The sequence below is a fragment of the Ambystoma mexicanum genome, chromosome 6q (assembly GCF_040938575.1).
Source record: "Ambystoma mexicanum isolate Mex_15411 chromosome 6q, UKY_AmexF1_1, whole genome shotgun sequence".
Lineage (NCBI taxonomy): Eukaryota > Metazoa > Chordata > Amphibia > Caudata > Ambystomatidae > Ambystoma > Ambystoma mexicanum.
Genome location: NC_090937.1, coordinates 691608358 through 691626709, shown reverse-complemented (window position 1 = coordinate 691626709; position 18352 = coordinate 691608358). Strand labels below are relative to the sequence as shown.

General features: G+C 50.1%; 1 protein-coding gene across 9 annotated transcripts in view; it reads left to right on the top strand.

Moving 5' to 3' along the window:
- IL15 (interleukin 15) overlaps window positions 1-18352 on the top strand; it is a 1104687-nt gene that overhangs the window by 561059 nt on the left and 525276 nt on the right. For all 9 annotated transcript variants that reach the window (XM_069631186.1, XM_069631185.1, XM_069631191.1 and 6 more), the window contains one exon: window positions 4180-4273. In XM_069631186.1, the coding sequence (XP_069487287.1) occupies window positions 4180-4273 (94 nt within the window). The remainder of the gene's footprint in view (window positions 1-4179; window positions 4274-18352) is intronic.

Below are 18352 nucleotides of genomic sequence, written 5' to 3'. Positions count from 1 at the left end.
ATTGGAGAAACCCAAGGGGTAGGGCCTTCCACTCACTCAATAATGTCTAGGTCGACCACTGTCTGTAGTTCCTTCTCCACCTGTGCCCTCAGGTGGAACGGTATGCGGCGGTGCTTGAGTGCTGTTGGTCTCACCCATTCATCGATGTGGAGCCGTATGTGGTCGCCTTTTAGTTTCCCTATCCCTTGGAAGATCATGTCAAAACGCTGCAGGAGACTTTGTAGGTCAGAGTGATAGACGGCAAGCGTGAAGAGCACAAGGCTTAGTGCTTCGGAGGCCGCACAACTTAGGAGGGAGTGCGGGCTCACGCTGGTTACAAAGAACCTTGCCTTTATCTTGCTCTGTCCATGGGATACTGGCGCTACGAACACTCCTTGGATGGGAAGCGGTGTGTCCCCCCCGATGGCGTATATCTGCGCCTTGGATTCTGTCAACTCCGGAGGGCCTGGGAGTGCTTCATAATGTTCAGTCGCTAGCACACATACTGACGCCCCCGTATCTATGAGGACCGGGGTGGGAACTTCTCCGATGTCTACCAGGCATGTCGTTTGTCGACTTCCTCTGGACCCTGTGGCAATGCTTGAAATGAAAAAGATTTCTTCTTCCTCCTCTGCAATGTTCAGGTCCTGCAGGCCTTGCTCGACCGCTGACACACCCCTCACTCTCCGGGTATTGCTCCCACCAATCCTGGCTGGCCCTCTCGAGGCTGCTACTGGGGTGGATGCCCTGCACACCCTCGCATAATGTCCTGGTGTGCCACACCGGCCGCAGACCCTCGACTTTGCTGGGTACTCCCCCACGTGTGGCAGGTCATACCCACAGTAGGGACACGACTGAGCATTGCCAGGTGCTGGAGGGCCATCCCCTCCCATTGGTGACCATCTCGCCCTTCCAGGAGCAGAGCGTCCAATGGCAAATGCCTCTTCACCTTTGCCAGGGAGCGTGGCTGCATCCATCTTCGCCCCCCTAGCCTCCGCCAGTTCGTAAGCTCTCCCAGTGTCCAAAATCTGCTGCAGGGTCAAACCAGGCTCCCTCAACACTTGCCTCCTCAGTTTCCCGGAACTGTATCCTTGTAGCAGCTGATTGCGGACCATCTCCTCCTCATTCACCCACCTGCAGGAGCTGGCCAGGTGCCTCAGCCGTGCACAGAACTGGTCCAGGGACTCCTCTTCTAGCTGCTTCTCAGCACACATGACAAATCTGTCAAAATCTACGTGCGCCATGGGGAGAAAGTGGTCTCGAAGAGCCTGTTTCACCGCATCATACGTGACCACCGGGATGTTGAGAGAGTCGTATATTTTGCAGAGACTTCGGTCTCTGCAGAGTACACCATGATGGCAATTTGCACTTCATCATCTACCTCCCCAGAGGCCCATAAAAACATTTCCAGTTTTCTTGACCCACAGGAGCCACTTCGGCCCCAATTTGGATGGTGGGCCTGTGGTGTCAAATTCGGGCATGGGGGCCAAGGAGCTGTGCCTCCTGCGTGGGACTGGGGCAGGGGCACCCTCCTCTCCTCCTTCCTCACCCATGGCAGTGTCGGGGTAAAGTACTCACAGGTTGTTGCCCTTTTCAGGAAAAGAGATGATTCAGTCCGCAGAGGAAAATTCTGGAACCCAACCCAGTGGGTCCAGGAGTGGGAAAGTCTTTAGCACCCCCAACAGTGCTTCCCTTCTTCTATTGCAATGATGCCACAGCCCTGCAGCATGCTAGGGCCGTGGAAAGTTCCAAAAATTGACGAGAATATACCGGGGATCGCAGTCGGTGCGCGAGCACCCTCCTGGGCCGCAACCGCTGCAATCGTGTATGAAGAAAATGGCCCCCGGCCCTGCACGCGGGTTCGTGCCGACATGGAGCAAGATGTTCCGTCTCCGACGCCTCCAGCGCGGAGATGTACTGCTCCGGAGTCGTCCTCGTCGCCAGTGTTAAGTGGTGGGGGCTAGGCCAAGGCCCCCACCGGCATTCATACAGAGCCGCGCCCACGCATACAAGGAACCGTGTGGACTGCTCGGGTCCCCGGCTCCAACTAGCGGGTGACCGTCTTTATTATGAACTGCGCATGCGCGAGCCTCGATGCCGCTCGCGCATGAGTGGTAACAGCGTATACACTACGCAACGGTCACGACCAACTGACCCCTGCCTGCTGTGTAGCTATTGTAACGCGATGCCGGCACTGCGCAGCAGGCAGATGGGCCTTCACTGCATGGTCCCCCAAGATGAGTGCCCCTGCTGGACAATGCTGTCCCTGATGGCACCTCTGTCAGCAGAGCCTCTGTCGGGCAACTCTGCACCTATATGCCGGTGCCTTTGCTGGGCAATTCTGATGCTGTCTGTGGTAATGGCCTGCTGCCCCCAGGCTGTTGAAGCTCCTTTGTGATCACAGGTGGACAGGGCACTCCTTGTCACGGGATGTCAGCTGGGTGCCCCCAGCAGTGGCCTTCCTGGCCTGCCTGATCGCAGGGCCAGGACCACAGAGCCAGGACTTAACAGGGGGTGTCCCGCCTCACATGCCCCGTTTGTGCTTCCATGACAAATCTCTGCTTTTCTTGTATCTGACACACAGAGATGTCAAATGATGGGACCACCTTGCGATATAATGGCAACAAGCAAAACAGTTTCACTATTCAAATGCCAACACTGTCATAAATTATTGATGTCGGCTGTATTATTTATTTTCTCGACATTTTCCGATTGAATCAGATATTAGATTGGTAAAACTCTAGTGTGATAGATATTGCATTGTGTAGGAATACATGATCTACTGATTTGTATCCTTATTCTGATCTGCGCACCATAATAATGTCCTCCGTGTTTCAGTCAGAATGTACAGTACATTGTCACATGATTGGCCCTCTATAATCTGGACAGATTCAGTGATATGTAGATGTTGGCACCAAATTGTCACGACCGCTGGGCACTGGCGGCTGTGGGAGAGGTGGAAGCGAGGCCGCCATTTATTTGTGCCGCCACGTTTTCTCCCTGACCGTATTATCGGTCTAGTCTTTTTCAACATGGCCGCTGCCTAGGCGTATTTACTTCCACACGCTAGGCAGTTCGGCGCGTTGCAACTTCGGATTTCCCTCTGTTGCTCTCGCTCCCTTATTGTTTTCTCCTTGGCGGTGCTCCGCCCTTGCTGTGTTGGGGCTCCCTGGCCCTAGTTGCTCTTTCCCTTGTGCTCTTTCTCTTTCAGCCTTCCCAGTGTTTCTCTTCCCAGTTGGTATCTGATTTCTCTCCTTTTCCTGGCTGTCTCAATCTCGGCTCCTTTCTCTTATTCAGCTGGTCCCTCTTGTACCCTCTCTCTACCGTTGGATATATTTCGGATTGTGCTCCCCGAGTTTCCCTGTTATCTGGTTCCGGCCTGCTCAAGTACTCCAGAGGGGTTTTTATGCCATTCGGGCTTATCCCCTCACTCCGTTGTTAGTCCGTCGCGGAGGGGGGTCACCGTGCCTCCTGTTATCGGAGCCGCGGTGGCTTCCTTTCGAGGCCGACCTTACCTTCTACAGAAGAAGAGTCTTCCCACTCTCCACGCCAGAAGAAAGAAGTTTAATTCAAGCTCAGGTGAGGAGGAAAGGGAACGGGAGTACGACCGGTGTCCTACTGAAGACTTTAATGAACAATCTGATAAATCGGTTAGTCTGCCAGCCCATACTGATACAAATACTGATTACAGGCCATGCTCGAATTTCCTTTGTACCGCTATAGGAATCTGTGTGCACCAGCTCTGTTTTGGCTCTTAAACACTGAGCCAGTGCAACATTGTTTGTCACACTAGGCAAAGGGAGATTTTGCAAATGTATTCCACAAAGCATCAGGAAATACCTGTGTTGGGCATGTTCACATCTGCCTGGTACTGCCTAGCATTAGAACTAGCCTTACATATACTATTGCTACTCCCCTGGATGTGTCCAATTTTTTGTTGTTGTAAATCTGTGCTTATGATTTTGTCCTCCTTCCTCAAATGTAAGTTCATATTCTCCTGATCCTCCACTTAAGTATACTTTTTGGCCCCTTGATTTACAACCACATTAGTTTTAATGTGCTCAGCTGCTCGACCATTGTTCTACCTCTATGTATTAAATATCTGATCATGTTAGCCATCTCCATTCCCTCTGTTTACAGATTCATTGGCTATAGTGAAGGAAATACATTTGGATTTATGCTCTTCTTATTCTGTTGCAGTTGCATCAGTATATGCCTTTCAAAAACATCAACAAGCACCACATATTGGGACGCATTCAGTCATGATTTGAAAAAACTAAAAGAAGAGATTGTTGTAAGTACCATTTATTATTTTGTACGTACTCTGCTTTCCCATTTGTTTTGGTTCTTTTGTTACAGCATTCATATACGTATGCTCTCAATTTAAGATTTCCAGAGGCATGTCATCTTTTTCTTCTTTGCTGTGGATCTTGCTTAAAATTCTAATTCTGATAACTTTTTAAAGAAAGTGGGGAATCGGCACATTGTGTGTGTGTAGATTTCTTGGTGCCAAGTAGCCTCTTTCAGTCCAGAGCCACATTGTCAGGACACCCCACTGCCTCTGGGTTAGAAGGCATCCACCTATACATCTCTCATATACAGGAAACTGAACTGGAGAGTGTGGCCCCGATACGCATTTTCAGTAGTTGTCCCTCACGTTCCATGGGAGCCTGCCCTGTTTCCAACAAACATATAAGCTGCCCGGCTTCAAAAGAAACCTGTTGACCCGGTTGAAGTCTGTGGGCCTGGGCCCAAAATCCACAAGAACTGTTGCTTTCCAGCTTGTCTGAAAAGCTGGCACAGAGGGACAGGAGTGTATTTGCAACGACTTGGAAACATTCTTTGATGCCTCTATCCACTTGTTAAAGGACCTTTCTGTTTTTGCGAGTGATACAGATCTCCTCTCTTAACTGATCCATCTCTTCACGCGCATCACCAAGTAGGCAGGCACATGTCCCTGTGGACTGCCTCTTAAGACTTCTTTCTGCTTTTCTTATTTACAACCTCAGGGACACTCTTGTTTTTAGCAATAGACGTGGTGCAGTGACTACTTCTTTTCCAGGCAAGTGAGTCCAGGGTATAATGGGGGATGGAGTTTGTCAGGGAGTCAGATTTTTTTTGTCTTATGTTCAGCATCAGGAGGGGAGGTCTATGTAGGATGTTAGGAAAACTGAACACCGATTGCTCACAGTCCTTTAAATTTATTTTAAAATTTGTTTATTGGCATTTATGGTTAAAAGCATTTTACATTATTACTGGTCAGGGCCTTTACTCAGGATACCTGACATACTTATTGCAGTAATGCCTTGTTATGAAACAAATTAACAACATTCATACAACAAATTTAACATTAACAGTCTCCTTACAATGGGCGAATGGTGGTTGGTATTGTCAGGGAGGGTGAGTGTAATTTCCACAGGTGAGCGGGAGGAGTTCTTTCTGGAGTAGTTCAGAGTTTGGGGGGTATGGTGCTTGGTGTTCTGTGCCTTCTCGTTTGTCAGTGGGATAGATATTTGCAACGTTCAGGGGGGGTCTATCATCAGAGGATCGGAACAGTTTAGTTAAGGTGTCTTTCCATGCCTCTAATGCCATGCTTGAGTCTTCAGTGGATCTGGTTACACTGTCCTCCCAGGCTCTGGTTTCGGCATTCGCCCATCTTTCCAGTTCTTTGAGCCATATTTTATGGCTTGGTCCTGTGGGCTTTTTCCAGGCCATGGCGATAGTTCTTTTGGCCGTTATGCACAGCAAGTCCATTAGTTTTACAGCATGTTTAAGTTTGGCTAGCCTAGGGTAGCTGCCTAGGAGGCACTAAGCTGGAGTCCATTTGTATCTTGTGACTTCTGCTTCTTCGCAGGTTTGCTGTACTTTCGACCAGAGGTTCTGTGCCTTGGTGCAGTTCCATAACATGTGAATCAAGTCTGCCCCATCTGTCCCGCACCAGGTGCATTGTGCCTCAGTGGTTCTGTTGAACTTCGCTATCTTACTCGGTGTCAAGTAGGTGCGGTATAATACATTGATTTGTATTGATCGAAATCTTTGGTTCCTGGAGACCTCTTTTGGGAAGGACAGTGCTCTGAGCCATTCACTTTCTGTCATTTCGTGTCCCATGTCCGTTTCCCTGCGGGTCTTTAGTGCAGCACTGCGAGGGTTGGGGATGTCCCTTAGAAGACTATATATTTGAGATATCGCTTTTCCTCCTTCATTTAGGTTGTACATCAGTGTCAAGAAGGGATCCTCTTCGGGTTCCTCTGGCCAGGTGGACCATCTCGTGCGGGGTATGTTGCGGATCTTTTGATACCACAGGAATTGACCAGCCTGGATATCTTCTACCGCCTGCAGCTCGGGGGAATTCTCTGAATGTACCGTCGGTGTATAGGTCACCCCAAGTATATATCCCTTTCTTTTCCCATAGCCTGATGTTGTATAGGTTTGTATCCGTTTTGTCGAGCCCTGAGATGATTGGCACTTCTCGGGAGTATGGATGTTTCAGGCGCAAGACCGTTATGGTTCTGTGCCATATCATCTTGCCTAGGGTCGCCAGTAATGGTGGTCTTTGTATCAGTTTCTGTGGGGCCCAAAGCCATTATTTCAGCTGGATCGGGGCAATCATGGCCTGTAGCAGGGGGGTCTGGGATGTGGCTTCATCCGCTAGCCATTTGGACACATGGCTCAGTTGGGCTGCCAGATAGTATTTTTTTAGATTTGGTAGTTGGATGCCACCTTGGTCGTATGGTAGGACTAGCGTGGATAGGGCTACCCGGTGTCTGCCCTTCCCCCATAGAAATTCCTTGATTATTGTGTCAAGAAGTTGGAAAAAGGGTTTTGTGATATAGAAGTGGACATTTTGGAATCCATACAGGAATCTGGGGAGAATGATCATCTTGGCTATCGAGGCCCTCCCTAGCATGGATAATGGAAGCTTCGCCCAGAATCTTATGGATTTGCGTAGTGCGGGTACTGTAGCCTTCGTATTGTGTATGTGCATTAACTCTGGGGTGTGCATTATTTGGATCCCTAGGTAGCGGAAGGAGGTCGTTTGCCATTTGACGCCCACTTTGGGGAGATCTTCGCTGCTTCTGTTTTTTAGTCCTGCCAGAGGGAACAAGCAGGATTTAGTTTTGCTAAACTTGATGCCAGAGTATTTGGCGAAATTGTCGAGGACTTCTAGTATTGTCGGCACATTTAGGTGGGGATTGTTGACATATATTAGGACATCGTCAGCGTATAGTGAGATCATATGGTCGATTCCCGCCAACCTGAACCCTGCATTGAAAAATTGCTGTCTGAAATAGATTGCTATAGGTTCCAATCCTAAGACATAGAGCATGGGGGAGAGTGGGCAGCCCTGCCTAGTACCCCTCTGAATGTCCCATGTTTCAGACACTTATTTCCCAGATTTCAGCCTGGCCTTAGGTTTGTGGTACAGGATCTTGACCCATCTGATGAATCCCTGGCCAATTCCGAATCCCTCCAGGACTGCTATTAGCCACTCCCAGTATACGGAGTCGAAAGTCTTAATGGTGTCTAAGGATAGTAGTGCTAGTTGTTCGTCGCATGTGTCAGTCTGGGCTATGATATGTTGGAGCCTATGCAAATTTAGGGATGTGTTACGGCCGGGTATGAAGCCGTTTTGGTCTGTATGTACTATTTCTCCTATCACTTTGGATAGTCGCTTTGCCAGGATCGTCGTTAATATTTTAACGTCGTAGTTAAGCATGGCGAGCGGGCGATAAGAGTCGCATTTGTCGGGAGGCCTATCGGGCTTGAGCATTGGGATCACTAGGGTCTCTCTCATACTGTCTGGAAGGACGCCTCTTTCGTATGCCTCTGAAAAGACTTGGTGTAATAGTGGCATTAGGGAGGGTTCGAATGTTTTATAGAACTCAGGGGGGAGCCCATCACTTCCCGGGGTTTTACATGTGGCTAGGGACCGAATGGCGTCTATTATGTCTTCTGGTGTGATGTCAGAGTTCAAGGTGTCGGATTGTGCTAGTGATAGCTTAGGTAGGCCTATTTCCTCCAGTGTATCCGCTATTTGTTCTGGTGGGATCTTGTCCGCATGGGAGTATAGATCTGCGTAGTAAAGTTTAAAAGTGTCGTTGATACTCTGCTGGGTTCTGTGCTCTGTGTCATGTTCGTCCCTCAATATTGTGGTTATCTGTCTGGGGTGTTCTTGTTTACACAGCCAGGCCAATAACCGGCCTGGTTTGTCTGCTTCTGCGTGTGTTCTGTCGGTCCTGGCACTGAAATCAAATTTGGCTAGTCTGTTCCACGCGCCAGAGCAGGCATCTCTAAGGGTTCTAAGGTCGTCTTCCCTCCCGGGGATTTCTATTGGGGTGGCCTTTAGTTTCTGGATCTCGCCTTCTCTCTGTTCAAGTTCAGCTCTTAGTGTCTTTCTGATGCCTCCCGCTTTCGCAATAACTTCCCCTCGGGTGACTACTTTTAAGGCCTTCCAAACCACGCTGATGTGTTTTACGCTACCTGAGTTTTCTGCTATGTAATTCTCTATGGATTCTTGCAATTCCTCCCTAAAGGCTGGGTCCTTCAGGGCATTAGTAGGCATTCTCCACATGGGGATGGGTGGTCTGGGACTGTTGTGCTGCCAGTCCATCAGGAGTGGGGAGTGGTCAGAGATAGACCTCCCTAAATATTGCATGCCCCCTACTTGTGGCAGGTGCTTATGAAGAGGTAGTCCAGCCTAGTGTGGAGTTTGTGGGGGGATGAGTAGTATGAATATGCTCTCTCTTCTGGATGTAACACTCGCCATGCATCTGTCAGGTCTAGTTCCTTGACCAGGGTGGCTAGGGACATGGTGGCTGTGGAGGGACCTTTCACTGGAGGCCAGGACCTGTCCAGCACAGAATCATGGACACAATTGAAATCTCCACCCCACAGGAAAAAGCCCTCTCTAAATTGCACCATCTTGGCACTTAGTGTTTTCAAGTGGGCAGGGATGTTATTGTTGGGGAAATATGAGTTCACCATGCAGATCTCCCTTTGCTCGAGAGTGCCCCATATTATTAGGTATCTGCCCTCTGGGTCTTTTTCCATATTAGTCAAGTGGAATGGCACTTGGGGGTTGATCCAGGTGTAAACCCCTCTGGCGTATTTGGAGTAGGGTGCTCCGAAACCTTGTCCTCCCCAGTGTTCCTTCAGTTTTGCATTGGTTTCTGTGGTACAGTGTGTTTCCTGTAGTAGGGCAATGTCCACTTTTTTCCTGCGTAAGTAGGATTTTATCCTATTTCTATGAAGATAAGTGCCCAGGCCCCTCACATTCCAAGTTAATATCTTAATATGCTACGCCATCTTGGTACCGCTGGAGTGTTCAGGAGACGCTCGCTTTCCCCCGAAGTGCTTGTAGCCTCGTCTAGGGCCCCAGGGTCCTCGCCAGCTCGTGGATTCCAGCCCTCTTCGACCACCATTCCAACCCGCCAGATCACTGGTTGCATTTTACTGTATGGAGACTTACTAACTGTTTTAACTGTCATTCCGTGGAATGAATTAACTAGGAAAAACAACAAAGAACTGCCCCCGGCAGTCGTTTCGAACTGAGAACGCTCAGGGGCTCCTGGGCCATCCAGTCCTGTCCAGGTCTTTCGGCTCAGGTAGTGTGTAGGTTTTTTGCCTACACTCTTCCGGTGTGGGGGGGGGTCATCAGCGGTCTTGTGATTGGGCTTCCAGTTTCCTGCCCAGTTGTGATATTTCCTTGATGCGGCAGTAGATTTGATCTCGATATTTAGGTGCATGTGGGGCCTTTGTGTGGTTTCATCCTTTGTTGTGTTTCATCAATTCCTCAGTGTCTTCTGCAAGGTTATTGTGTTCAAGCCATAGATTTGCTGCGGCCGGGGTCTCTAGGAAAATGGCCTTTCCCTTGTATAGTATTTTAAGTCTTGCCGGGTATAGCAGCATATATTTAAGGTTCAATTTTCGTAGTCTGGCCTTTATGGGAATGTAGGAGTTCCTTGGCCGTTGTACCGCAGGGGTATAGTCAGGATATAGGACTATTGATGCGTTGCTTCTTTTGATCTCTCCTCCCTCCCTCGAGAACCTCAGTATAGTCTCTCGGTCTCTGAAGTTCAATATTTTCGCAATCATTGGTCTTGGGTAAGACCCGGGAGGTGGTCGCTGCTGAAGAGACCTGTGGGCCCGCTCTACAGAGAACCCCTGGGTGAGATTGCCCGCTCCAATTTCCTGTATCAGCAGTATTTCTATGAACTCTGTGGGGTTTGAGCCCTCCATGTCTTCCGGAACTCCCAGAATCCGGACGTTATTTCATCGGGCCCGGCCTTCCACATCTTCGGAGCGTGCTTCCAACCGAGCCACTGTTGTTTCCAGCTCTTTAACTTTTGCTATTAGCTCCTGTGTGGTCTCTGTGGTTTCCTGTAGAGTGGCTTCTGTGGCAGTGACTCTCTCGGCCAGGTTACGTGCGTCTTGCCTTATTAGTTGTAGTTCCGATTTTATTTCTCCTCTCATGTCTTCAACAGTTGTTTTCAGTGCTGCAATCGCCTGAAGGATCTGAGAGTCACGGGGGGTCCTCTGGCGGGGTCGGCGGCTCGGTCATGGTGTCCCCTTCTTGTAGCGTATGTGTCTTCGGTCGAGCTGTAGTGAACGAGTCCATCGTTACGGTTCTGGACCTGCTTTTGGGGGGAGACATTGTACCATACGGGGTGTCTGGGTTCTCGCGTGGTATGATATTAGCTCTGGCAGTTCCGGTCTGTGGGCTTAGTTTTATGTGGGGAGCCCACCTCTGGGGGACTCTGCAAGTGTGAGGTTGAGTCGTGCGCTGATCTGACTCATGCGGTAGTTAAGCGGAGGCTGGTGTGAGGCACTACCCTTAGCACAATACCTAGTTCGCTGTCCACAGCCTGCGCAGGGAGGATAGTTGCCCCCATATAACTGGTGACAGTGTGGGGTAGTGAGAACTTAGATGGGGCAGCCACTTACTTCATTTTGGGTTGGATGGGTCCACAGGTGTCATCAGGATTTGTTTGCTCGTGCCTTGTGGTGGCCGTTCGGAACGCCGCGTGGGTTCCTGTCTGCTCCCTCGTTTGGATCTACCCGTGCTTGTTTCTTGGCTTGTCTCTCATGTTGGGTGGCTTCCTCCGCAAGCGGGCTAGGATGGGGCCCGCAAAGCTCCAGCCGGGGTCCACGGTCACACTGAGGTGAGTTGCTTCAGGGGGCACACTCCCCATCAGAGCCGGCGGGTCCGGCTGCTTTCCGCCACCCACAGGCTGCCGCAGGGATCTTTCCCCTTTTACCCACCGCAGGGTGGAGTAGTGGGAGCCTGCTGGGGGTATTGTCCGCTTCCGTTGCTGGGTCAAGCTGTCCGTGGGGGCCTGCAATCTCCGTTAGCCTCCGCGATCCGCTCCGTCACAGGCCGCTCAGTGCGACCATCATCTTAGGTGTCGTAAGGGGGAATCTCAGGGCGCTTCGTTTCAGGCGCCGGGCGAGTCGATTCCCCCGTGGCTTCGTTTGATTTCTGCTCCACCCGGCCCGCGGCTCCCCAGCCGGGACTCCCGGTCTCGTAATGGCAGGTCACCCTCGGGAGCGCTCCCGACGAACGGCCCGGCTTCCTTGTCCGGGGCCCCCCGGGACTCGCCATCCGCTGCCCCCCCCGGTCCGCTTCAAGCATTTCTGTTCCTCCTGAGCTGTGGGAGCCCGATGGTGGTGTTTCCGGTCAAAGGGAGGCAGGTTGTTATGGCGTTCAGCGGAGGCCTGCGAGTCTCGTTTCTGTCCCGCCTCGCCTAGTGGGTCTCTCCGTTGCGGGCCGCCATCTTGGATGTCGCAGGGACGAAATCTCAGGGTGTTTCGTTATCAGCTTTGCCTACACCGATTTTCTCTGGTATTTCGGTCAGGTACGCTTGAAAGGTTCTATTGTGGCTCGGTCAAATTTCAGCCCTGGAGCTTCAATATTTTCGCTTTTATTACTTGTGCTGCAGGATCATGGGCAGGAGCTCCTTGGAAAGCCGCCTTCACTACATGCGGCTGGCCACGCCCCCCCACAGTCCTTTAAATTTATATGTAATAAAATAAGATGAAAATAAACCAAAAACCAAGTTTCTCTGACTATGTGGGACATGTTCTCACCTTCGTCAGTAGCATTGCCGGTTTCCCTAAAGTACTCTAAACCCTTTCTTCTGCTCAGGGGCAAAACGCTCGCTTTGGAAGCAAGATGAAGCGAGCAACACGGGTTCGATCCCCGGATCCGTGCTTAGAAACTGCTGGGTATTAAGCGCGTTATAAATAATTTATTACAAATAATCTATTACAAAAGGCTGAACAGTATGTCACTTCCACACACAATCCGTTGGACCAGGTGTTGGTACTTCTGTAGTATCTCCATCAAGGTCAGTATAGTCACCTTTCCTAAACTATGCAATACCTTCCTCCTCAGGTCTCAGAGTTCCATCCCTGCTGCCCTGGCACTCTGATGTCCACCCTGTTAGGCACTCAATCTTCCTCCCACCTCCTCAGCCTGTTGCGTACCAATTCGGCCTCCTTGTACTTCCCCGCCCTTTGTAGCAAAGGAGCCATGCTCTTTCCCTTTATTTGTACTGCCACTGACTTCTTCCTCTTGGTCTGTTACTCTTACCATCCCCCCTGTTCCTGCTAGTAGCACCTCGTCCTTTCTCTTCCTGCACTCAACTCCAGCACCTTAAAATCCTTTCGACCAGTGCTGTCCTAATGCTTGCCCCAAACCTCTCCAACAAACTGCAGTTCCTGACTGTAACTTGATGTGTGGCTCTTCTAGTGTGAGTCTGCATCTATGATTTATAATTTGGTGAGAACCGTGATTGGCTGGTCTCTTTGTGCACCTACAGCAGTTTAGGTGTAATGGAGCTAGGCCAATTCTACGATAGTTAATATCTCTCTGCTGCCCCCCCCTGAAGTCTTCACGTGCTGTGCTGAGTTCTGTGATGTTCCCTGGATTAGAATGCACTGGGTAAGTTTGTGAAATATTTCATTTAGCACGTGCGGGAAATGGAACACTGTACACCAAAGTGAGAATCTCTTGCCGGGAACAGTGCCTTTGAAACTTTGTCTTGAGTTGAACTCTTTCTTTGAGAACTCGCAGACTGTTAATTTCCCATCCATGGAATCACAGAGTTAACTGCGGGTCTCGTAAACTTGCTGGGAAAAGTTGTTTGTGTCTGTTGAATTGACAACCTTAACCAAATACTCAGTTACTTCGTTGAGTGCAGGGACCATGTCCCCTAAAGTGATAACTTCCTGTAACTGTACTTGGGATTTGCATCTACCTAGCACAGCTTGAGGCTCTCTGAGTAGGGGAGTTGGTGTACCAATTTTACCATGCAGACTTTTAAAAGCAGTTTGGCTTTCCTGACTGGTCTATAAATGGTATAACTGGAGATAAATGGTATGGGGAATGTGCGGTGTCTGTAGCTTCATGACTGACACTGGTGCGTCAGTGTGATTGTGTCCTGCCATGTTATGGGGACCAAGTTGGGGTGACTCTGGATCATCCCCATATCTACAACCCCTGGGTCCAGCATCAACTGGGTTGGGGTGGCACCTACTTCTAGCTATGTTGCCACAATGCCAGTTGCCAGAGCCAGGTAGGGGACTTCATAACAATTGTTATTCATACGGCCTCCTCCTGTTTTGCAGTTCCAGTTATCTGGTCAGAGAATCCAATTGATCATCTTTGTTGTGAAGCTAGAAGTTCCAGATACTGTGCCTTTACCCTGGCTCAGGAGTATTCCCCCTCTCCATAGTGGGTGCACCAGAAGAGGTGCTCCGTAGGGGTTCACTCCTTACTTCGAGTGGTCTGCAATGTGTCCAGGTTCTTACCAATCCTCACATATTGCAAATAACTATTTTACAATACTGGGCAGTGAAAGGAAGGGCATCAGCGGAGGTAGGTGTCGTGAAGTGAAGCAGTAGCCGTGCAGGATGCGGACAGCAGACCTGTCTAGTACCGAGGACGACGGCCACACGTGCGTTGCATGTGGTGGGCAGGGTGGGATGGGCCCATCCACTTCCTAGCAATGCGCTTGACCAGCACTGATGAGAGCTCAGGCTACTTCTGGGGTCACCTGCTCCCCACATTCTTCTCGGGAGTTCTGAAACCAACAGGGCGCACAGGCCCCACTGTTTGATACTGGCATCCACTTTGATGAGAGCTGAATGGGCATTCACTAGACAGGTTTTCCAATATAGAGTAGGAGGAGAGCTATGGCAGGTCGGTATGGCTCCAACGGTTAGCCATGTGCATGGGGCTGGCTGCTTGTATGGGGTACAAAGAGGGGCTGCATTCTGAGGAGGTTGATCAGCATAATGAATTTTCGGGGACGCCTCTCCACACTAAGGCCAGCCCCACGGTGTAGACTCTTGCAGCAAACGATGTCCAACAGTCTGCAGTTGTCAATTGTTTGTTCATGCATAGATGCAGCCGTGTTACAGGCTATGTTATTCTTCTGTTCATGTAATGTGGATACCTGTTCAATGGGTACTTTCTATGAGCAAGTAAGTAGTAGCTTACATGTGGTGAGGACAGCAGACAGGGCTGCTAGATGCACGGTCAGGTCAGTTATGGGGGAGTGCTTGATATGATATGATAGTTCATTTATATAGCGCCTATACACAATGTGTTTCAAAGCGCTTCAAGACAAGGGAGGGAACAAGGGAAAAAACAATGACATTCTTACAGGCCATGAACAGTAAGGATGTGAAATTAACTATCGTACTCGGCCTGACGACATTACAGATAGTGCAAGAGCTAAAACATAGATAAGGAAGGGAGGGGGAGAGTGGGAAGGAAATGGAAACAGACAGGCGAGGCATAGCCCCATTTATCCAGGTGGTCCCTGCAGATTCTCTCTGAATCGCCCTGTACCTGATTTAGAGTATGGTTTCATTATGGTATGGTTTAATTTCCAATTTTGGCACTAAATCTGGCAGTGCAGCAGTAACTGCCCTTCACCATATTTTGAACTGCAGCATGAATAGTACAGAAAAGAACCATGATGGCGATTATGGTGAGGTGGCCAGGATGAACACAAAGAAGGTATTGACTAATTTTATGGGTTTGTATGTTTTTTTTGGGAGTGGGTATTGAACGTGTGCGGGGAAACATAATTCAGCAATAAAAACCCCAAGTGGGGGGGGAGCATTACCAGTCAGGAAATGTCCTGGGGCATTTCTCAGGCTTTAGCAATTGCCACGTGACATTACCTGATCGGTAATGCCCCTCCCATCCCTTATGTGCTTGCTGTTTAAGGGAATGTTCAGTGCAGTGCACTGAAAGGTCAAGTTTCAACTTCTTCCTACACTTTGTAGACATTGTACCATACGGGGTGTCTGGGTTCTCGCGTGGTATGATATTAGCTCTGGCAGTTCCGGTCTGTGGGCTTAGTTTTATGTGGGGAGCCCACCTCTGGGGGACTCTGCAAGTGTGAGGTTGAGTCGTGCGCTGATCTGACTCATGCGGTAGTTAAGCGGAGGCTGGTGTGAGGCACTACCCTTAGCACAATACCTAGTTCGCTGTCCACAGCCTGCGCAGGGAGGATAGTTGCCCCCATATAACTGGTGACAGTGTGGGGTAGTGAGAACTTAGATGGGGCAGCCACTTACTTCATTTTGGGTTGGATGGGTCCACAGGTGTCATCAGGATTTGTTTGCTCGTGCCTTGTGGTGGCCGTTCGGAACGCCGCGTGGGTTCCTGTCTGCTCCCTCGTTTGGATCTACCCGTGCTTGTTTCTTGGCTTGTCTCTCATGTTGGGTGGCTTCCTCCGCAAGCGGGCTAGGATGGGGCCCGCAAAGCTCCAGCCGGGGTCCACGGTCACACTGAGGTGAGTTGCTTCAGGGGGCACACTCCCCATCAGAGCCGGCGGGTCCGGCTGCTTTCCGCCACCCACAGGCTGCCGCAGGGATCTTTCCCCTTTTACCCACCGCAGGGTGGAGTAGTGGGAGCCTGCTGGGGGTATTGTCCGCTTCCGTTGCTGGGTCAAGCTGTCCGTGGGGGCCTGCAATCTCCGTTAGCCTCCGCGATCCGCTCCGTCACAGGCCGCTCAGTGCGACCATCATCTTAGGTGTCGTAAGGGGGAATCTCAGGGCGCTTCGTTTCAGGCGCCGGGCGAGTCGATTCCCCCGTGGCTTCGTTTGATTTCTGCTCCACCCGGCCCGCGGCTCCCCAGCCGGGACTCCCGGTCTCGTAATGGCAGGTCACCCTCGGGAGCGCTCCCGACGAACGGCCCGGCTTCCTTGTCCGGGGCCCCCCGGGACTCGCCATCCGCTGCCCCCCCCGGTCCGCTTCAAGCATTTCTGTTCCTCCTGAGCTGTGGGAGCCCGATGGTGGTGTTTCCGGTCAAAGGGAGGCAGGTTGTTATGGCGTTCAGCGGAGGCCTGCGAGTCTCGTTTCTGTCCCGCCTCGCCTAGTGGGTCTCTCCGTTGCGGGCCGCCATCTTGGATGTCGCAGGGACGAAATCTCAGGGTGTTTCGTTATCAGCTTTGCCTACACCGATTTTCTCTGGTATTTCGGTCAGGTACGCTTGAAAGGTTCTATTGTGGCTCGGTCAAATTTCAGCCCTGGAGCTTCAATATTTTCGCTTTTATTACTTGTGCTGCAGGATCATGGGCAGGAGCTCCTTGGAAAGCCGCCTTCACTACATGCGGCTGGCCACGCCCCCCCACAGTCCTTTAAATTTATATGTAATAAAATAAGATGAAAATAAACCAAAAACCAAGTTTCTCTGACTATGTGGGACATGTTCTCACCTTCGTCAGTAGCATTGCCGGTTTCCCTAAAGTACTCTAAACCCTTTCTTCTGCTCAGGGGCAAAACGCTCGCTTTGGAAGCAAGATGAAGCGAGCAACACGGGTTCGATCCCCGGATCCGTGCTTAGAAACTGCTGGGTATTAAGCGCGTTATAAATAATCTATTACAAATAATCTATTACAAAAGGCTGAACAGTATGTCACTTCCACACACAATCCGTTGGACCAGGTGTTGGTACTTCTGTAGTATCTCCATCAAGGTCAGTATAGTCACCTTTCCTAAACTATGCAATACCTTCCTCCTCAGGTCTCAGAGTTGCATCCCTGCTGCCCTGGCACTCTGATGTCCACCCTGTTAGGCACTCAATCTTCCTCCCACCTCCTCAGCCTGTTGCGTACCAATTCGGCCTCCTTGTACTTCCCCGCCCTTTGTAGCAAAGGAGCCATGCTCTTTCCCTTTATTTGTACTGCCACTGACTTCTTCCTCTTGGTCTGTTACTCTTACCATCCCCCCTGTTCCTGCTAGTAGCACCTCGTCCTTTCTCTTCCTGCACTCAACTCCAGCACCTTAAAATCCTTTCGACCAGTGCTGTCCTAATGCTTGCCCCAAACCTCTCCAACAAACTGCAGTTCCTGACTGTAACTTGATGTGTGGCTCTTCTAGTGTGAGTCTGCATCTATGATTTATAATTTGGTGAGAACCGTGATTGGCTGGTCTCTTTGTGCACCTACAGCAGTTTAGGTGTAATGGAGCTAGGCCAATTCTACGATAGTTAATATCTCTCTGCTGCCCCCCCCTGAAGTCTTCACGTGCTGTGCTGAGTTCTGTGATGTTCCCTGGATTAGAATGCACTGGGTAAGTTTGTGAAATATTTCATTTAGCACGTGCGGGAAATGGAACACTGTACACCAAAGTGAGAATCTCTTGCCGGGAACAGTGCCTTTGAAACTTTGTCTTGAGTTGAACTCTTTCTTTGAGAACTCGCAGACTGTTAATTTCCCATCCATGGAATCACAGAGTTAACTGCGGGTCTCGTAAACTTGCTGGGAAAAGTTGTTTGTGTCTGTTGAATTGACAACCTTAACCAAATACTCAGTTACTTCGTTGAGTGCAGGGACCATGTCCCCTAAAGTGATAACTTCCTGTAACTGTACTTGGGATTTGCATCTACCTAGCACAGCTTGAGGCTCTCTGAGTAGGGGAGTTGGTGTACCAATTTTACCATGCAGACTTTTAAAAGCAGTTTGGCTTTCCTGACTGGTCTATAAATGGTATAACTGGAGATAAATGGTATGGGGAATGTGCGGTGTCTGTAGCTTCATGACTGACACTGGTGCGTCAGTGTGATTGTGTCCTGCCATGTTATGGGGACCAAGTTGGGGTGACTCTGGATCATCCCCATATCTACAACCCCTGGGTCCAGCATCAACTGGGTTGGGGTGGCACCTACTTCTAGCTATGTTGCCACAATGCCAGTTGCCAGAGCCAGGTAGGGGACTTCATAACAATTGTTATTCATACGGCCTCCTCCTGTTTTGCAGTTCCAGTTATCTGGTCAGAGAATCCAATTGATCATCTTTGTTGTGAAGCTAGAAGTTCCAGATACTGTGCCTTTACCCTGGCTCAGGAGTATTC